General features: G+C 46.6%; 1 protein-coding gene across 1 annotated transcript in view; it reads left to right on the forward strand.

Moving 5' to 3' along the window:
• LOC139559457 (thrombospondin type-1 domain-containing protein 7A-like) overlaps nucleotides 1–17909 on the forward strand; it is a 204435-nt gene that overhangs the window by 59254 nt on the left and 127272 nt on the right. The window contains exons 2-3 of the mRNA XM_071375505.1: nucleotides 7501–8548; nucleotides 10499–10747. Of these exons, the coding sequence (XP_071231606.1) occupies nucleotides 7501–8548; nucleotides 10499–10747 (1297 nt within the window). The remainder of the gene's footprint in view (nucleotides 1–7500; nucleotides 8549–10498; nucleotides 10748–17909) is intronic.

Genomic DNA, 17909 nt, shown 5'->3' on the forward strand with positions numbered 1-17909 from the left:
AGCAGTCTTGAAGCGTGGAATCAGATTGGTCGGACCAGCGTTGAACAGACCTGAGCGAGGGAGCTTGTTGTTTTAGTTTCTGTTTGTAGGCTGGAAGCAACAAAATGGAGTCGTGGTCAGCTTTTCCGAAAGGAGGGCGGGGGAGGGCCTTATATGCGTCGCGGAAGTTAGTATAACAATGATCCAAGGTTTTACCAGCCCTGGTAGCACAATCGATATGCTGATAGAATTTAGGGAGTTTTGTTTTCAGATTAGCCTTGTTAAAATCTCCAGCTACGATGAATGCAGCCTCAGGGTGTGTGGTTTCCAGTTTACAAAGAGTCAGATAAAGTTCGTTCAGGGCCATCAATGTGTCTGCTTGGGGGGGAATATATACGGCTGTGATTATAATCGAAGAGAATTCCCTTGGTAGATAATGCGGTCGACATTTGATTGTGAGGAGCTCTAGATCAGGTGAACAGAATGACTTGAGTTCCTGTATGTTGTTATGATCACACCACGTCTCGTTAATCAGAAGGCATACACCCCCGCCCCTCTTCTTACCAGAAAGATGTATGTTTCTGTCGGCGCGATGCGTGAAGAAACCAGCTGGCTGCACCGACTCCGTTAGCATCTCTTGAGTTAGCCATGTTTCCGTGAAGCAGAGAACGTTACAATCTCTGATGTCTCTCTGGAATGTTACCCTTGCTCGGATTTCATCAACCTTATTGTCAAGAGACTGGACATTGCTAGGGAGTGGAGCGCGATGTGCCCGTCTCCGAAGCCTGACCTGGAGTCCGCTACGTTTGCCCCTTTTACGGCGTCGCATAGGGTCACCGGCTGGGATCAGATCCATTGTATTGGGTGGAAGGCAAAACACTGGATCCGTTTCGGGAAAGTCATATTCCTGGTTGGAACGATGGTGAGTTGACGTTGCTCTTATATTCAGTAGTTCCTCCCGACTGTATGTAATGAAACCTAAGATTACCTGGGGTACCAATGTAAGGAATAACACATAAAAAAACAAAATACTGCATATTTTCCAAGGAACGCGAAGCGAGGCGGCCATCTCGGTCGGCGCCGGAAGTAGGCATTCCAGCTGGATCAACCAGCCTATTATTTATATATGCAGACAATATGGTTCAGGCGGTTTGTTGATATTGCTGAGAGTGCCTCCACTTTACCTCTCAAGCACACTGCAGCTGGAATGTCTGCTTGGATGTCCGACAAAGTGATATACCTGCGTCTCTGATAGATGAGACCTTAGCTGTCTCTGATTTGAGGAAGAGCACTCAAACTCAACTCTGGACCTCGAAGCCATTTCTACTGCCTGTTTTCATTGTTCCCTTCTAATCAGGATCTGATTTAGACCTGGCACACCAGGTGGGTGCAATGAATGATCAGGTAGGACAGAAAACCAGCAGGCTCCAATCCTCGTAGGGTCAGAGTTGAAAAACCCCTGCTATAAAGGCTGCTCATCATCATTAGTAGCTAATCTTAATCTTAGTCAATCCCTGTAATGATTTAAGCATAAAGTACATGCAAATGCGATTGCACAGTACTTTGTGATGTCAGTGGGAGTTTCAACAAATTATGTTTTGCCCAAAAGAGCATTTTGTACATTTCTGTAATCACTATGTCAACCAAGTTGAAGTAATGGCTCTTTATTTGTTCTCTATTGCCCGGGGATGATTTCCCACCATACACACATCAAAAGAGTCAAGAGTTCATCCAGAAATCATCCCCCAAACATGTCATAGTTGTCTTCCAGTGCTCCGTGCAGATCTCTGTTTTCCACCAAACTGTCCGCAAAGGCTGAAAAGGGAATATGGGTTATCAAGCGTCTTTCTCCCCCAGGTCTGTGTGATACTACACAAGTCTGTGTTAAGATAGAGCCAGCCTTGTGTCTCTACTGGTCCAAAGAGCCACTGTGCCATGCAGCACAACATTGTTAAGGAGCCATGTAATGTACCTCTTTCTAAAAGGGAAGAGATCTCCTACTCTGACTGGTTTATGAAAGATACATGACCAGTAATTTGAGCGACTGGTGTCATGACTACGGTCTCTCGCTCATAAACTAGGCAACTCCATTCAGACTGATTGTCCTGTCTGCATGCCTGTCTGGGATGCCTTCTCGGGTGGTCAGTCAGATGTTATTGCACAATTCTTTTTGGGTCGGATTTCCGGACATATATTCAGCCTATTTCTGATGGAACTATGCTTAACCTGTGTCCACGAAACCCGCTTTATGGATTTAGAAACAATATCTGGTGGTGATATTTTTACTGATGCCCGACACAAACGCTTTACAACATGCGGTCATGAAGTTCAAATGTTGCCACCTAACAGACAACCCTGGACGACCTGTAGACAAAGAGAACGAGACGATTTCCTTTTCATACATCTACACACTCCCCCTTTTCATTTAATCGTTCCTGCTGGAGATAAAAGAGCTGAATCACTGTGGGTGGAACGACCACCGCTCAGACACCAAGTGACCTGGAAGTAGGTCACTCAACCACAGAAGGTCATCTCAGAAATAACTAATTGAAAGAACGAGAGAGAGAGACAGAGAAAGAGGGCGGGAGAGAGAGGGGGAGAGGAAGGGACAGGGAGAGAAAGAGAAATACACTTGCTCCTCTAGGATATTGGAGAAAGATCTGAGCTTGTCTATAGTCTCTACCATTTTGGCAGACGTTTCTGTCCAATGAGACTGTGTTTCTGGCATAGGGAGACTAATTCCTGCGGACTCATTGTGACTAATTTCTCAGTTTTGCTTTAGGGTCGGGAAGATATTCCTTGTTTCCCTTTTTATGGGAAACAAGCAATATCTGAATCTGAATTTGAATCTAAATTTCCGGTCTTTGTCATAGATGTGTGTTCAACATATGAATACAGATTGACTAGCCTGATGGGGGTCCCCATTTTCCCAATCTTCTCCATCCAAATCCTATGGTGACACACACACACACACACACACACACACACACACACACACACACACACACACACACACACACACACACACACACACACACACACACACACACACACACACACACACACACACACACACACACACACACACAGCGCCTCCATCCAAACCCTCTGTTGGGACGCAACACGTCACATTGCTTTCTATTTCCTTGGTAAATGCCAACACCTGCCCTCTGCCAGGCACCATGGGAGAGAGGGATAGGCAGAGGAGTGGGCGGCAGGTAGGCTAGTGGTTAAGAGCATTGGGTCTAACCAAAAGGTTGCTGGTTCAAATCCCGGGCCGACTACATGAAAAAATCTGCCGATGTGCCCTTGAGCAAGTCACTTAACCCTAATTAAACCTGTAAGTTGCGTTGGATAAGAGAATCTGCTAAATGACTAAGATGAAAGACACATGAAAGAATGATCCCATTATTGATAAAATATTTTAGCTGGCAAGAAAGCAACTGAGGAAATGCATGGGGCAAACTTTCTTTCTCTCTTTCCCTTCTCTCTTTTCTCTTTTTCTCTTTCCTTCCCCTTCTTTCTCTTTCTCTCTCTCTCTACCTCTCATTCCCTCTCTCTCCTCTTCCCCCCAGTCTCTCCCCTCCTGTGGCAGCACCATGAGACGAGGGCCTCGGTTCTGACAGATACTAAATAGATCACATCATTATCTTATCAGTGAATAACAGGGTGTTGAGACACCAGCATTAAAGCCTGTTACAGCCTGTCTCCAAAGCCAGAAAAACATCACTTATTTCCCTCAAAAGATGACCTTCTCCCTCCTATCGATTCAAAGCTGTCTGCAGAGAGAGGGGGATTTGATTAAAACAAATAAATAAAACACGGATTGTAATTGATTTGTCTGGTGATACAAAAGACGACAATGTTGCAGGACAACTGTTGAGGGTAACGACTAGGGTGTGTGAGCATCATAGGGAAATGTCATTTAACAGTATTAGAGTTGTGTTGTGTGTTACTGGAGAGGCAGAGAGGCACAGAGCTAAGTCGCTAACAGTCGTCTCACTGGTGTGCATGTGTGTGTCTGTGTGTGTGTGTGGTGATGCTGGGGAAGATGAGTGTACTTATAGTGCCCAATAGGTCTATGGATCTAAGGACTGGTACATGGCCCAATTATTGGCCAAGGAGAGCCAGACCACTCTCATCTCTCTCCATCATCACCCATCTCTCTTCACAGTAGGCCTCTCTCCCTCTCCCCCCATCTTGCTCTCCCTGTTTCAGTCTTTCGCCTTTCACACTAACCAGCAATCGCTCACATCCCCAACTTCTCTTCTTCCTTCCTTCCTTCCTTCCTTCCTTCCTTCCTTCCTTCCTTCCTTCCTTCCTTCCTTCCTTCCTTCCTTCCTTCCTTCCTTCCTTCCTTCCTTCCTTCCTTCCGTCCGTCCGTCCGTCCGTCCGTCCGTCCGTCCGTCCGTCCGTCCTCCCGTCCGTCCGTCCTTCCTTCCTTCCTTCCTTCCTCTTTCTTATGACTTGTTCTGTATTAGAAAGAGTGGTGGCTCCCCGTGGGTGGGTGTTCTAAGGGGGTTTGAGGAGAGGGGGCTGAGGGATGTGTCACACCCCTCGTGCCCCTCCTCTATGTTGATAGAGGGCCGTTAGTTCCTCCTGGCTCCTCTCAGTGTGGGACAGGGGACGCAGGTGTGTGTGTGCATATGTGGTTGTGTGATGGAGGGAAGCAGGCCAATTTGAGCTGTTTTCTCCCTCTCACTCCCACTCTCTGTCATACTGTGGATAACCATATCACCCACTAACATGTTCATTAATTACCATGAACACCTGCAGAGAGGGGAGCCTTTCAATCCGAAACCTCACACACACACACACACACACACACACACACACACACACACACACACACACACACACACACACACACACACACACACACACACACACACACACACACACCCTTCCCCTGGGGGGGCTAACATGTCACAGCTGTAACATGTTCTTGTTTAGAGAATAGAGTGCTGGGAATGCTTAACCCCCCTAGCTAATCAAATGCCTCTTGTCCTTTCTCTCAATTATGAAAATCAATTTATTTATGGAAAGGTTGGTCAATCGTGCTTTTCCCTCACTTGCTAGCAGGGAGTATACTAGATTGGCAGCCACAAAAGGTGTATGTGTGTGTGTGTGTGTGTGTGTGTGTGAGTGGCAGGGCTATTTCTTATGTTGGAGGCAGTTTCTCACAAGGTGTTATTGAGCTGTATTGACCGGGCCTCTCTCCCTGCTGCTGAGGGCTAATTCAGGCTCTATTCCTTCTGCTGACATTTTCATCACCATGGCTCTGCTTTATGGAGTCAAGGCATAAAGCACTGCTTAAAACAGCCCCTGTCCTCTGTTCTCGGACCGCTCTCCTCTCCTCTCCTCTCCTCTCCTCTCCTCTCCTCTCCTCTCCTCTCCTCTCCTCTCCTCTCCTCTCCTGTCCCATCTCCTCTCTCCTCTCCTCTCCTGTCCCATCTCCTCTCTCTTCTCCCATATCCCCTCAGCCCCGCTGTCAGGCAGATAAAGTGGCCTACATTGGAATTGTGTTATATAGTCTTCCCTGGTAAGAAACATTCTTGTAGCATTGTGGGAGAACGGATGCTTGGTTGAATCTGATTTTCACGAAGCCAGTCAAGAGGATTGTGAAGCCAGTGAAGCTTTTAATTCATGGAGAGTTCCCCTGTGCTGAACCTTAGTCCATCATATGCAGACATAAACAAATATGGAAAATGTATGAATATCTTGAGGGAAATTATTATTCATGTCATCTGGAAGTTAAATGACAAAACTAGGTTGACTTTCCCTTGCCTGGCCGCAGATCTGTTGTGCCTACTCCTCTGTCTGATGTTATGCCTTGTTACACAGCAATAACTGATCTGGGACCAGGATACAGTGAACCCCCAGGCTGTGTCCTTTTTCCGGCAGCCGGCACTCCTCTCCTCCTTGGATCTGGTTAGATAGCTCACTGGGACACCAGAGAGATGGGGGAGAGACAGAGGGAGAGACGGGGTTGGATGGGAGAGTCCGTGGTAGTTTGTTTAGCTAGGAGGAGGATTCCTCTGACCTCTGACCCACTTCTGTGATGCAGATTCATCAGAGCAGCTTGCCCTCTCACATAGTAAGCTACGTAGGTTCTCCTTCCCCTCCCTCAGCCCACAGAGAGAGGCAGGCGGCCCAGGCCAGCAGTAGCACTGCAAGCTGCTCAATCCAACAACATAAAACAGGCAGAGCTCAATCCAGGGAAGGGCCCTCTGCACCGCTATTCCTCACTGATAGAATAGCAGGGCTGTCCTTCAGCACCACAAGATGGCCCACATTGCAGCGATCCCTATCCAGCCAGAGATTGGCAGAGCTATCCTTTCAGCACCGCAAACACAAGCACATCAGCACTGTTGTTGTCATGGGCTGGTTGTACCCTTATTAGAAGTCCTGCTTATCCTTCATGCAGAATTGATTGATTGATTGATTGATGGACTGTTTATGCTAGAATATGCCAGGGTAGGTAATTCCTCACTGACCTCCCTCCTCACTGTACCTTAATCTTCTACATTTCCTGGGAATATTGATTCTGTCAGTAATTCTGCCCTGGTTCTGGGCTCTGTGAGCTCTGTGAACTTTGGGCTCTGGGCTCTGTGGGCTCTGGGCTCTGGGCTCTGTGGGCTCTGGGCTCTGTGGGCTCTGGGCTCTGTGGGCTCTGGGCTCTGGGCTCTGTGGGCTCTGGGCTCTGTGGGCTCTGGGCTCTGTGGGCTCTGGGCTCTAGGCTCTGTGGGCTCTGGGCTCTGGGCTCTGTGGGCTCTGGGCTCTGTGGGCTCTGGGCTCTAGGCTCTGTGGGCTCTGGGCTCTGTGGGCTCTGGGCTCTGGGCTCTGTGGGCTCTGGGCTCTGTGGGCTCTGGGATCTTTGTCTGCCTCTCCTGTACTTACTTGGCGTTTTATGTTCCGAGGGTATGTTTACCTCTAGACTTTTAATTGCATTCCCATAAATCCTAGAGGAAGGAAGTGCAATCAGAAAATTGCACTTGGCGTAGTGATTTATGCGGCGTGATTTGTGTTTGTTTGTGTGTGTGTGTGTGTGTGTGTGTGGGATTTAGGGCTTGAGCGAAGGCGTTATTTATCAGGAAGTATTTATTCCTCCTCACGAGGAACTTTGGTTGTTTGTGTTGGATGTGTAAATACATTACAGTTCTGTTGTCCTGAGAAGCACTTCAGAAACTGACTGATAGTCCTCTGGTATAGAAGCGCTAGAGAGCTTGGTCTTCTGGGCTTTAAGGGGCTTTGATTCATAGGAAAGTCATATGAAGAGATCAACTTTTTATCAAAATCAATGTCAAGTCTTGAACGGTAACATTTAGATTAAGTTTTACACAGATGGGCGTGTCATTTTGTAGCTATTAAGAACTGTCCAGTAAAGTTCTAATCTGACAGATAGGAGCTGAGTTTCTTCTACATTATGCTTTCCATTTGGATAATATTATGACTAACTGCTCTGATAGTTAATCCTTCAGTTGAACGCCCTGTGACGTCTGTGGCTCTCTGTTTCCTCAGGTCCATGGGGCCGGTGTATGGGCAGCGAGTGTGGCCCAGGGGGCAGCCAGAGCCGGGCAGTGTGGTGCGCCCACTCTGAAGGCTGGACCACTCTTCACACCAACTGTGACCAGGCAGAGCGCCCGGAGAACCAGCAGAGCTGCTTCCACGTATGTGACTGGCACAAAGACCTGTACGACTGGCAGTTGGGCGCCTGGAACCAGTGTGTGCCCGTGTCCATGCGGAGCACTGGGGCACTCCAGCGGCCAGCCGTATGTACCCGCGGCGAGGAGGGCATCCAGACACGCGAGGTGGGCTGCGTCCAGAAAGCAGATGGCGTGCCCGCGGAGGATGCAGCGATTTGTGAATATTTTGAGCCCAAGCCCAGGCTGGAGCAGGCCTGTCTGATCCCGTGCCCGCGGGACTGTGTGGTCTCCCAGTTCACCCCATGGACTTCCTGTTCGAAAACTTGCGGCATGGGTCTTCAGAATCGTGTCCGTTTTGTCCTGGCGCCGCCTCTGTTCGGGGGCTCGGCCTGCCCTAACCTGACAGAGTTCCAGACGTGTCAGCCAGGTCCCTGCGTTGGCCCAGAGAGTCTCTATAGTCTAAGGGTGGGGTCCTGGGGTCCCTGCTCTGTACCCCTCCCTCGCACGGCCAGGCAGGCTCCCACCCTTACTCACGGTAAAGATGTGGCTCTCCCTCGCCGGCTTCGCAAGGGCAGAGAGGGTAAAGAGGGTAAAGAGGGCAGCGAGGTGCCCACCCCACGCCAGCCTCGACTGAGCAAAGAAGAAAGGATGAAAAGAAAGGAGGAAAGAAAGGAGGGTAGAAAAGGAAGACAGGCAGCCAAAGAAGGACGCAGGAAGAACAAGGAAAGAGTCAAGGAGAGGGTGAGGGAGCGGGTGAGGGCGAGGGGGAGGGTGAAAGACCCAGAGACCAAAGAGCTGATAAAAAATAAGAGGACCAGGAACAGACAGAACCGACAGGGAGGGAAGTTCTGGGACCTGCAGGTTGGATACCAGACCCGGGAGGTGACCTGTGTTCACAGGAGCGGCAACACTGACGCACTGAGGTCAGTCTCACTTATAGTTTATAGTCTTACTGTATGCATCACAGCTACCTCATGATGACTGTCTCATCCATTTCTCACCAGTGTCTCTGATATCATTTTCTATGTTCCATTGTTTCCCCATTACATAGAGGTGACGTAGGGATGCATCTCTCTGTGTGTTATAGAAATAAATTATTACTGGCAGCACACGATTCACAGTCAGCGCTGAAAGATTTACAAGAGCCTAAAGTGTTCTGTGTTCTGCAGTACTAACAGTCACACACGATGAAGTCATCATTGGCAAAAATGCTGCCTTTGGAGATGTTTTTTTTTGTAGCATTAATCCACAATAGTCCTGCAGTTTATTAATATTCATCTAACGGCTTGTTTACTTTGCGTTTAAAATATTTTTGGCCAGTTTTTTGCAACCTCTTCTCCTAAAAATCTCAGAAAGTAGAGCTGTGTTTTTTTGTTTGTCTCTGAATTGAGGGTTCAGTCAATGGAGTCTGCAGTGTCTATGTTTTGTATCATATTTTCATTGACATTTATTCTTTGTTTAACCAAAGAACTTGTCGTCTTTCAAAGAAGCAATTGGAGTTTTCTACGGCGTGAAGTTAGTTTCAAAGCTTCAGATTTACCATAACCTCCAACTGAAAGCATTGTGATATTCAGCGATTAATATATAGTAAGTATTAATAAAGAGATACGAGGATAAACAGCATTCTTGTTTTTGCGCCTCAAGATAGCGTAATATTCATAGAAAACCAATATTTATTCAGTGAGATCAACTATGAGAGTTGAATCGATGATGAGTAGAAGTGTCATGGCTTCCTTCCATTCTGCTGTACTCAACCGTGTCCCTGGGATCCAACAGACGATGGGAGGCCTCAACCATAACATCTATGAAATGGTCAGAGGATCAAACCGCTGTCCTTTTCCGTTAACCATCATCCTGCGTCATGTCCATTTCTATGGGTGGCCATCTAACTACATCCACATACTGTAGCACGGTCATTCATTCATATTACAGAAATAGCTGGGTGGTGGTGGTCAAGACGTGTTTTATTGAATGTCTCCATTCCATTCTACTCAGGTGCACATGCTTTCTAAAAGGCATTGTTCCTCTTTGCTGAGATGTGAAATGCATGTCTGTCCCAATTCTGTCTCTGAGGAACGGGGTGGCTGTTATGGTGACCACTTAACACCGAATAGATCTCTCCCACTTTCTTAAAGGGATATGAATGCTTTAGCGCATCTTGAAAGAAAAAGAAAATGGGTGTCCATAGGGAGATGGTCAGAGAAAATCATAAATTATTGAAATGATGGGATAACAACTTGTATTATATTCCCGTATCTTTAAGTAGAATATATATTATATCTCTATGATCTAGGTCTATCCTAGGATTAATGTTGAGACATTTCTCCTTTATAATGAGTAGTAATGTTGAGGTATTTTAGTTTTTTAGGAGCTACTCATAGCATCTACCACAGATGTTGAACTGAAACCCCCAAAGAGGCTTATCTGATCTGATACTGACCATCTACCAACCACATTGTTGGCCAGAGGCCAAGGATCAAGTGTGTTTACTGTTATAGAAGCTCTGAAATATATCTGGTGGGAATGTATTCCATCTCACTTCATTTAACATTGGTTATTATTTATTATGATGTTTATCTGTCTGTAAGCTAAGGAAATCTATAATTGTATATTTGGGTCCTATTTCAGATTTACATTGCTTTGGGTGAGAGGATCTGCTAAATGACTACAATGCTAAATTAATATGTAGGTTTGTAGAAAAGGTACTTTACAAATTCAGAATGAGTTCAAGGGGTTTGAAGCTGTGGTGTTCCTGAATCGGATTTTGCAAACAAGTTTGGCCTTATTAGGACTCCTTGCCTTATTCCTTTGACCAAACACCTTCACTGATTTCTTTGAACCTAATTAATGAACGCCTTGTCTCTTCTCTCCAGCCTGTGTTCTCGGGAGTCCCTACCAGTGACATACCAGGCCTGCGTACTGGCCAAGGACTGTGAGGTGAGCGACTGGACCGACTGGTCGCCCTGCTCCAAGGACTGCTACGAGCTCAACGGGCCCACGGGTGAGCGCACACGCACACGCCGGGTACACCAGTTCCCTGTGGGAGAAGGGGAGGAGTGCCCCGAACTGGAGGAGAAGGAACCCTGCACCCCTCAGGGAGAAGGGGTACCCCCCTGCATTGCGTAAGTACTCTATCACCCAACGTTTGAAAAATATGTGTGATTTCAATGTCTTATATGGATGTCTACGTTTTTGTACGAACAGTATATCAATTGTGTAGTTTGTATACTCACATTGGAAAACGTAAAAATGTCAGCCAATCAAGGATTGCAGATGGTCAATTGAACTGCACTTCTACTCTGCAGGCTGGCTGACCATTACAGTTACTCCCTTTCTAAAGTGTACTATGGGTAAGCCGCCTGTCTGCATCCCTAAATAGCTTTGCTGACAAAAAAAATAAACACTTAATGCATCAGACACTCAGCCAGACAGGCCTGGTCTGTCTCTAACACTAAATGCATATGTGCATACAGGAAATGGTTTGTTTCTGTGTGTTAAGTGATCAAGGCCATGCGGCCGGAACATTGGCTGGTTGCTGTAATGACTGTGTAGCTAACCATCTAACACAACAGCAGCAGTAGGACTAAGAGCACTGGGGAGTTATCAGTAGGGGGAGGAGCCACAATAACAACCCCACTACTATTGGTCTGTGGGTTGTTTGGTGTCTGCTGGCTTATTATCCACAGCCTGAGTGGTGTCATTAATCTGATGACTGTTATTTATTTAATCCACTAACTATGTTTAATCGTTACCTGATTAAATTAATAATGTACTCATTAGGAATTTGGAGCAACACGGAAGAGGTTGTTTAAAACCTGTTTTACATGAAATGCGTGCCCAGAGTAAACTGCCTGCTACTCTGTCCTGGATGCTAATATATGCATATTATTAGTAGTATTGGATGGAAAACACTCTGAAGTTTCTAAAACTGTTTGAATGATGTCTGTGAGTATAACAGAACTCATATGGCAGGCGAAAACCTGAGAAAAATCCAACCAGGAAGTGGGAATTCTGAGGTTTGTAGTTTTTCAAAGCTTGGCCTACCAAATACACAGCGTCTACGGGGTTAAGTTCCTAAGACTTCCACTAGATGTCAACCGTCTTTAGAAACGTGTTTCAGGCTTCTGCTATAAAGGAGGGGGTAATGGGAGCTGAATGAGTCAGTGGTCTGGCAGAGTGTCTCAGGCTCGTGACGCGCGTTCCCGACAGAGTTAGCTCTCGTTCCAATGCTTTGCTACAGACGATGGAATTCTCCGGTTGGAATATTATTGATGATTTATGTTAAAAACATCCTAAAGATTGATTCCATACATCGTTTGATATGTTTCTACGACCTGTAACGAAACTTTCCGAGTTTTTGTCTGGACCTAGTGCTCATGAAGATGGATTACTGGGCTGAACACGCTAACAACTAGTGGCTATTTGGACATAAATGATGGACTTTATGGAACTTTATAGAACAAATCAGTCATTTATTGTCGAACTGGGATTCCTGGGAGTGCATTCTGATGAAGATCATCAAAGGTAAGTGAATATTTATCATGTTGTTTCTAACTTCTGTTGACTCCAACATGGCGGAAATTTCTTTGGCTGGATTTGGCTGGATTGGGCTCTGAGCGCCGTACTCAGGTTATGCTTTTTCCGTAAAGTTTTTTTGAAATCTGACACAGTGGTTGCATTAAGGAGAAGTCTATCTTTAATTCTGTGAATAACACTTGTATCTTTTATCGATGTTTATTATGAGTATTTCTGGGATTTCTGTGGCTATCTGCAAGATCACCGGATGTTTTGGTATCAAACATTACTGCACGTAACGCGCCAATGTAAACTGAGATTTTTGGATATAAATATGCACATTATCGAACAAAACCTACATGTATTGTGTAACATGATGTCCTATGAGTGTCATCTGATGAAGATCATCAAAGGTTAGTGATTCATTTTATCTACATTTCTGCTTTTTGTGACTCCTATCTTTGGCTGGAAAATGGCTGTGTTTTTTTGACTTGGCTCTGAACTAACATAATCATATGTTGTGCTTTCGCTTTTTTGAAATCGGACACGATGTGTATCTTTCATTTGCTGTATTGGACTTGTTAATGTGTAAAAGTTACATATTTCTGAAAAAAAAAATTGAATTTCCTGCGCTGCCTTTTCAGCGGAATGTTGTTGAGGGGTTCCGCTAGCGGAACGCCTGCGCTAGAAAGGTTAAAGAGTTACCATCTCCCGAATTAAGCTCTGTAAGGTCTATTACATCGATAAACAGTCATCTTATTAATCATTACCTCTTATCATATCATCATCATTCTGAACAGTCATAACCTCATGCATCTGCAAAAACCCCAGCCTTACTCATGATTCAGTACTACACAAATTGGTTTCATTATTTATTTACTAGCTAACTAAATAATAACAGGAGAACACACACACTTAATACATGAGACAAAGGACCCTAGCGGGATTTTACAATATGGCTTTTACATAACGACATGGAGAGAGAGAGAGAGAAAAATACATTTCAGAACTATTCATTCAACTATTCAACTCATTTCAGAACTATTCTCACGTTAATCATATAGTTTGCACACGAACCGCCGACTGTTTGGAATAAGAAATCATGAATGTATTTACGTGTTCGTGCCTTTGTTCGTCGTGTAGTCCTGAACAGAACTACACATTTCATTCTGTGCCATTCACTCCAGAAGCTGCTTATTTGAAGATAAGGTAGCTGTGCTGATGGTTCCAGTGGGGTGATGAGAATAGCGTACTACGGTGATTAGACAAGAGTAGTATGTTGGTTTGAAGAGTTTGAGATATTTGACTCAGGACAGCTATTCAGCTGTACCAGTGTACCAGTGATTGTCTGAGAGGGGAGTTTGTTTTCCTCTTCCTCCTTGTGTTGATTATTCAGCTCGCCGTCTCTCTGGTCTAATGGAAGGTGAGTTTATTTCTTACATCGTGTTGAGGTTCCAACCATTTCAAACATGTGGCCTCACGTTTCCTGGCCTAATGTTAATTTCGTTACCAAGCCTTTCTATGCATGCTCTCCAAAAAGGACGGTTCCATCAGTCTGACACGCTCTCAGACCTCACTCAGGGTGTGGCTAATTACTTATGCACAGCTTATAGGTGATAGGTTCTCTTATACCTCCTAAAATCACATTCCTAACTTAACCTCTCTTGGGTATGTGGGACGTTAGCGTCCCACCTCTTCAACAGCCAGTGAAACTGCTGGGCGCCAAATTCAAATACAGAAATACTCATTATAGATATTCAGAAAACAAAACATATTTTACATAGGTTTAAAGATGAAGGTCTTGTGAATCCAACCACAGTGTCAGATTTTAAAAATGCTTTACGGCGAAAGCATACCTTACGATTATTTGAGAACATAGCCCACTAGACAATTCATTACAAACAGTAACCAGCCAAGTAGAACAGAGTCAGAGTCAGAAATAGAGATAAAATGAATCCCTTACATTTGATGATCTTCATATGGTTGCAGTCAGCAGACATTCATTTACTCAATTTTTTTTCTTTTGTTCGATAAAGTATTTTTATATACAAAAACCTCAGTTTTGTTCGCGCGTTTTCTTCAGTAATCCACAGGCTCAAACGCAGTCAAAACAGGAAGACAAAAAAATCCAAATTGTATCCGTAATGTTCATAGAAACATGCCAAACGATGTTTATATTCAATCCTCAGGTTGTTTTTAGCCTAAATAATCGATAATATTTCAACCGGACAATAACGTCGTCAATTTAAAAGGTAAACAAGAATTGCTCTCTCTCTGTCGAGCGCATGAAAAAGCTCTTTAGCGACACTTTAGCGTCCAGTCATTCCGAATGCTCTTATTCCCTCATTTTTCAGAATACAAGCCTGAAACTATTTCTAAAGACTGTTGACATCTAGTGGAAGGCATAGAAACTGCAGTTTGAGTCCTAAGTCAATGGATACTGTAATGGCATTGAATAGAAAACTACAAAACCAAGACAAAAACTACTTCCTGAATGGATTTTTCCCAGGTTTTTGCCTGCCAAATCAGTTCTGTTATACTCACAGACACTATTTTAACGGTTTTGGAAACTTTAGAGTGTTTTCTATCCAAATCTACTAGTTATATGCATATCATATATTCTGGGCCCGAGAAGCAGGCAGTTTAAATTGGGCATGCATTTCATCCAAAATTCAGAATGCTGCCCCCTACCCTAGTGAAGTTAAGAAAAAAAAATCTTACTTTTTCATATTATATGCACGTCGTATTGGAAGGAAACTTTACAGATAAAAGGGAAAAACGTTCAAAGTTACAGTGTTTCATCCATACAGTTTTAAATGACATTACAACATGAAAAGCAATATTACATTCGTTTTCCATAGCTCCCCACTGACCATTCCCCATATTCTTATGTTAGAAATATTGATCCAGTATCCACTTTTGACCATCTTAGCGTTTAAGAGGCAAAACTGTCTGTGAAACAAAGCCATTCCTTTGGTTAACTAAAGGGGGAGAAAGAGCCCCCCTTCTCCTGTAATTTACAACAGGGTGTGAAGTGTCAAAACGTCCCAGTTCCCTCCTTTGTGGGTGAGAGAAGGTCTGGTTTATTTTTTTAAATTTAACCTTTATTTAACTAGGCAAGTCAGTGAAGAACAAATGTTTATTTACAATGACGGTCTACCCCGGCCAAACCCTAACCCAGACGACACTGGGCCAATTGTGTGCCACCCTATGGGACTCCCAATCACGGCCTGTTGTGAAACAGCCTGGAATCGAACCAGGGTCTGTAGTGACAGTCATGACAGTGGGTACAAACCACAGCCCGAAGGGGGAGAATGGAGGCGGGAGGGAGAGGCTCATTGTGTGGGTCGACGGTGTGGTGTGATGAGAGGGTAGGGGGGACGGTGTGGTGCTGATGAGAGGGTGGGGTCGACAGTTTGAGGGGGCATGTGGAAAGAGATGGAGAGAGATTGGAGAAATGGGAAAGGGGGAAAATGGGGATGTGATTGGGTAGTGTGTTAGTTGATGCAGTGATGGGGGCATATAGGGAGAGATAGAGAGATTGGGGGAGGCGATAAGGGGGAGATGGGTTTGGCTCAGTGTATGGGGCGATGGTGCCATACAAGAGGGGCGCATATAGGGAGAGAGAGAGAATTAGGAGGGAGGCGGTAAGGGGGAGATGGGTTTGGCTCAGTGTGTGGGGCGATGGTGCCATGGAAGAGGGGGACATATAAGGAGAGATGGAGAGGAAAGAAACGGCCCGGCGTTTGGCTTATTGCCAGTGATGGAGGAAATGATTAATGGAGTGTCTGGGAAAAAGTCAGTTGGTCCGTGCAGTGTCTTATCTGATCCCCCGTCCACACACACACACACACACACACACACACACACACACACACACACACACACACACACACACACACACACACACACACACACACACACACACACACACACACACACACACACACACACACACACACACACACACACACACACACACACACACACACACACACACACACACACACACAGATGGGCGTGTTGACACACCATCACTTTCACACCCGGCAGGCAGTCCTGAGCTGTGATGGCATGCGTGTCCCTTAAATTACTCCCCCCCCCAACCTGTACAACGCAATGTGGAACTATACTCCCCTGGTGCGTAGAGGAAGGTATTTCCTCAATTTCCACTGTTTAGACCTCTAGTCTGTTTGAGTGTTTTGACCTGCAGTTGCTAACAAGCTAAGACCGTCGCCGGAGGTTCCGGACCGCGACCGTCGCTGGAGGTTCCGGACCGCCGACCGTCGCTGGAGGTTCCAGACCATGGACCGTCTCAGGATGTTCCGGACCTTGGACCGTCTCAGGAGGTTACGGACCGTGGACCGTCTCAGGAGGTTACGGACCGTGGACCGTCGTAGGAGGTTCCGGACTGTGGACCGTCGTTGGTGGTTCCGGACTGCGGACCGTCTTCGGAGGTTCCGGACTGTGAAACGTCGCCGGAAGCTCTGGTCTGGGAACTGTCGCCGGAAGCTCTGGACTGGGAACTGTCGCCGGAAGCTCTGGACTGGGAACTGTCGCCGGAAGCTTGGTGCGTGGGACCGGCACTGGTGGTACCGGGCTGGTGACACGCACCTCAGGACGAGCGCGAAGAGCAGGCACAGGACGTACTGGACTGTGGAGGCACATTGGAAGCCTGATGCGTGGGACCAGTACAGGTGGCACCGGGCTGGTGACACGCACCTCAGGGCGAGTGCGGAGAGGAGGCACAGGATGTACTGGGCTGTGGAGGCGCACTGGAGGCCTGATGCATGGGGCCGGCACTGGTGGCACCAGGCTGGTGACACGCACCTCAGGGCGAGTGCGGGGAGGAGGCACAGGACGTACTGGACTGTGGAGGTGCACTGGAGGCCTGATGTGTGGGACCGGTACAGGTGGCACCGGGCTGGTGACACGCACCTCAGGGCGAGTGCGGGGAGGAGGCACAGGAAGTACTGGACTGTGGAGGCGCACTGGAGGCCTGATGCGTGGGGCCGGTACAGGTGGCACCGAGCTGGTGACACGCACCTCAGGGTGAGTGCGAGGAGCAGGTACAGGACGTACTGGACTGGGGCCACGCACTCCAAGGAGAGTGCGAGGAGCAGGAACAGGACGTACCGGGCTGTGGAGGCGCACTGGAGACACGGTGCGTAGAACCGGCACACATTGTTCCGGAACGATGACACTCTTCACACGGTGAGTACGAGGAGTTGGCACAGGACGTACTGGGCTGTGAAGGCGCACTGGAGACCGGGTGCGTATATCCGGCATCAATTGTACCGGAACATTAACACACTTCTCAGGACGAGTACGGAGAGCTGACTAAGGTGGCTTTAAATTGTTCACACGTTCCTTAGGGCAAATGTTGTGCATCCTCCACCAATTCAATAACTCTCTCATTTCTCTCTCCTCCACATTCTCCCTCAACTCACTGACAGTTTCTGGATCACTCCCCTTAACTTTCGCCGCCCACTCTTCGCTCAATCTGTCCCAATTTTCCTCCTCAGTCTCTGACTCACCTCTCAGCGTCTCCGACCACTCCATGTGCCCCCACCCCCAAAAAATTTGGGCTGTCTTTTGGGCTTGCGTCGTGGCCGCGAACCCCGGTGTCATCGTTGTTGCTCCCTCGCTGCTTCCGCCTGCTTCCATGGCAGGCTTCTGTCTCCTGCCATAATTTCTTCCCACGTCCAAGATGTCCTCCACTCCTGGCTTTCCTCCTGGGCACACTGCTTGGTCCGTTGTTGGTGGGAT

The sequence above is a fragment of the Salvelinus alpinus genome, chromosome 29, assembly GCF_045679555.1.
Source record: "Salvelinus alpinus chromosome 29, SLU_Salpinus.1, whole genome shotgun sequence".
Taxonomy (NCBI): Eukaryota; Metazoa; Chordata; class Actinopteri; order Salmoniformes; family Salmonidae; genus Salvelinus; species Salvelinus alpinus.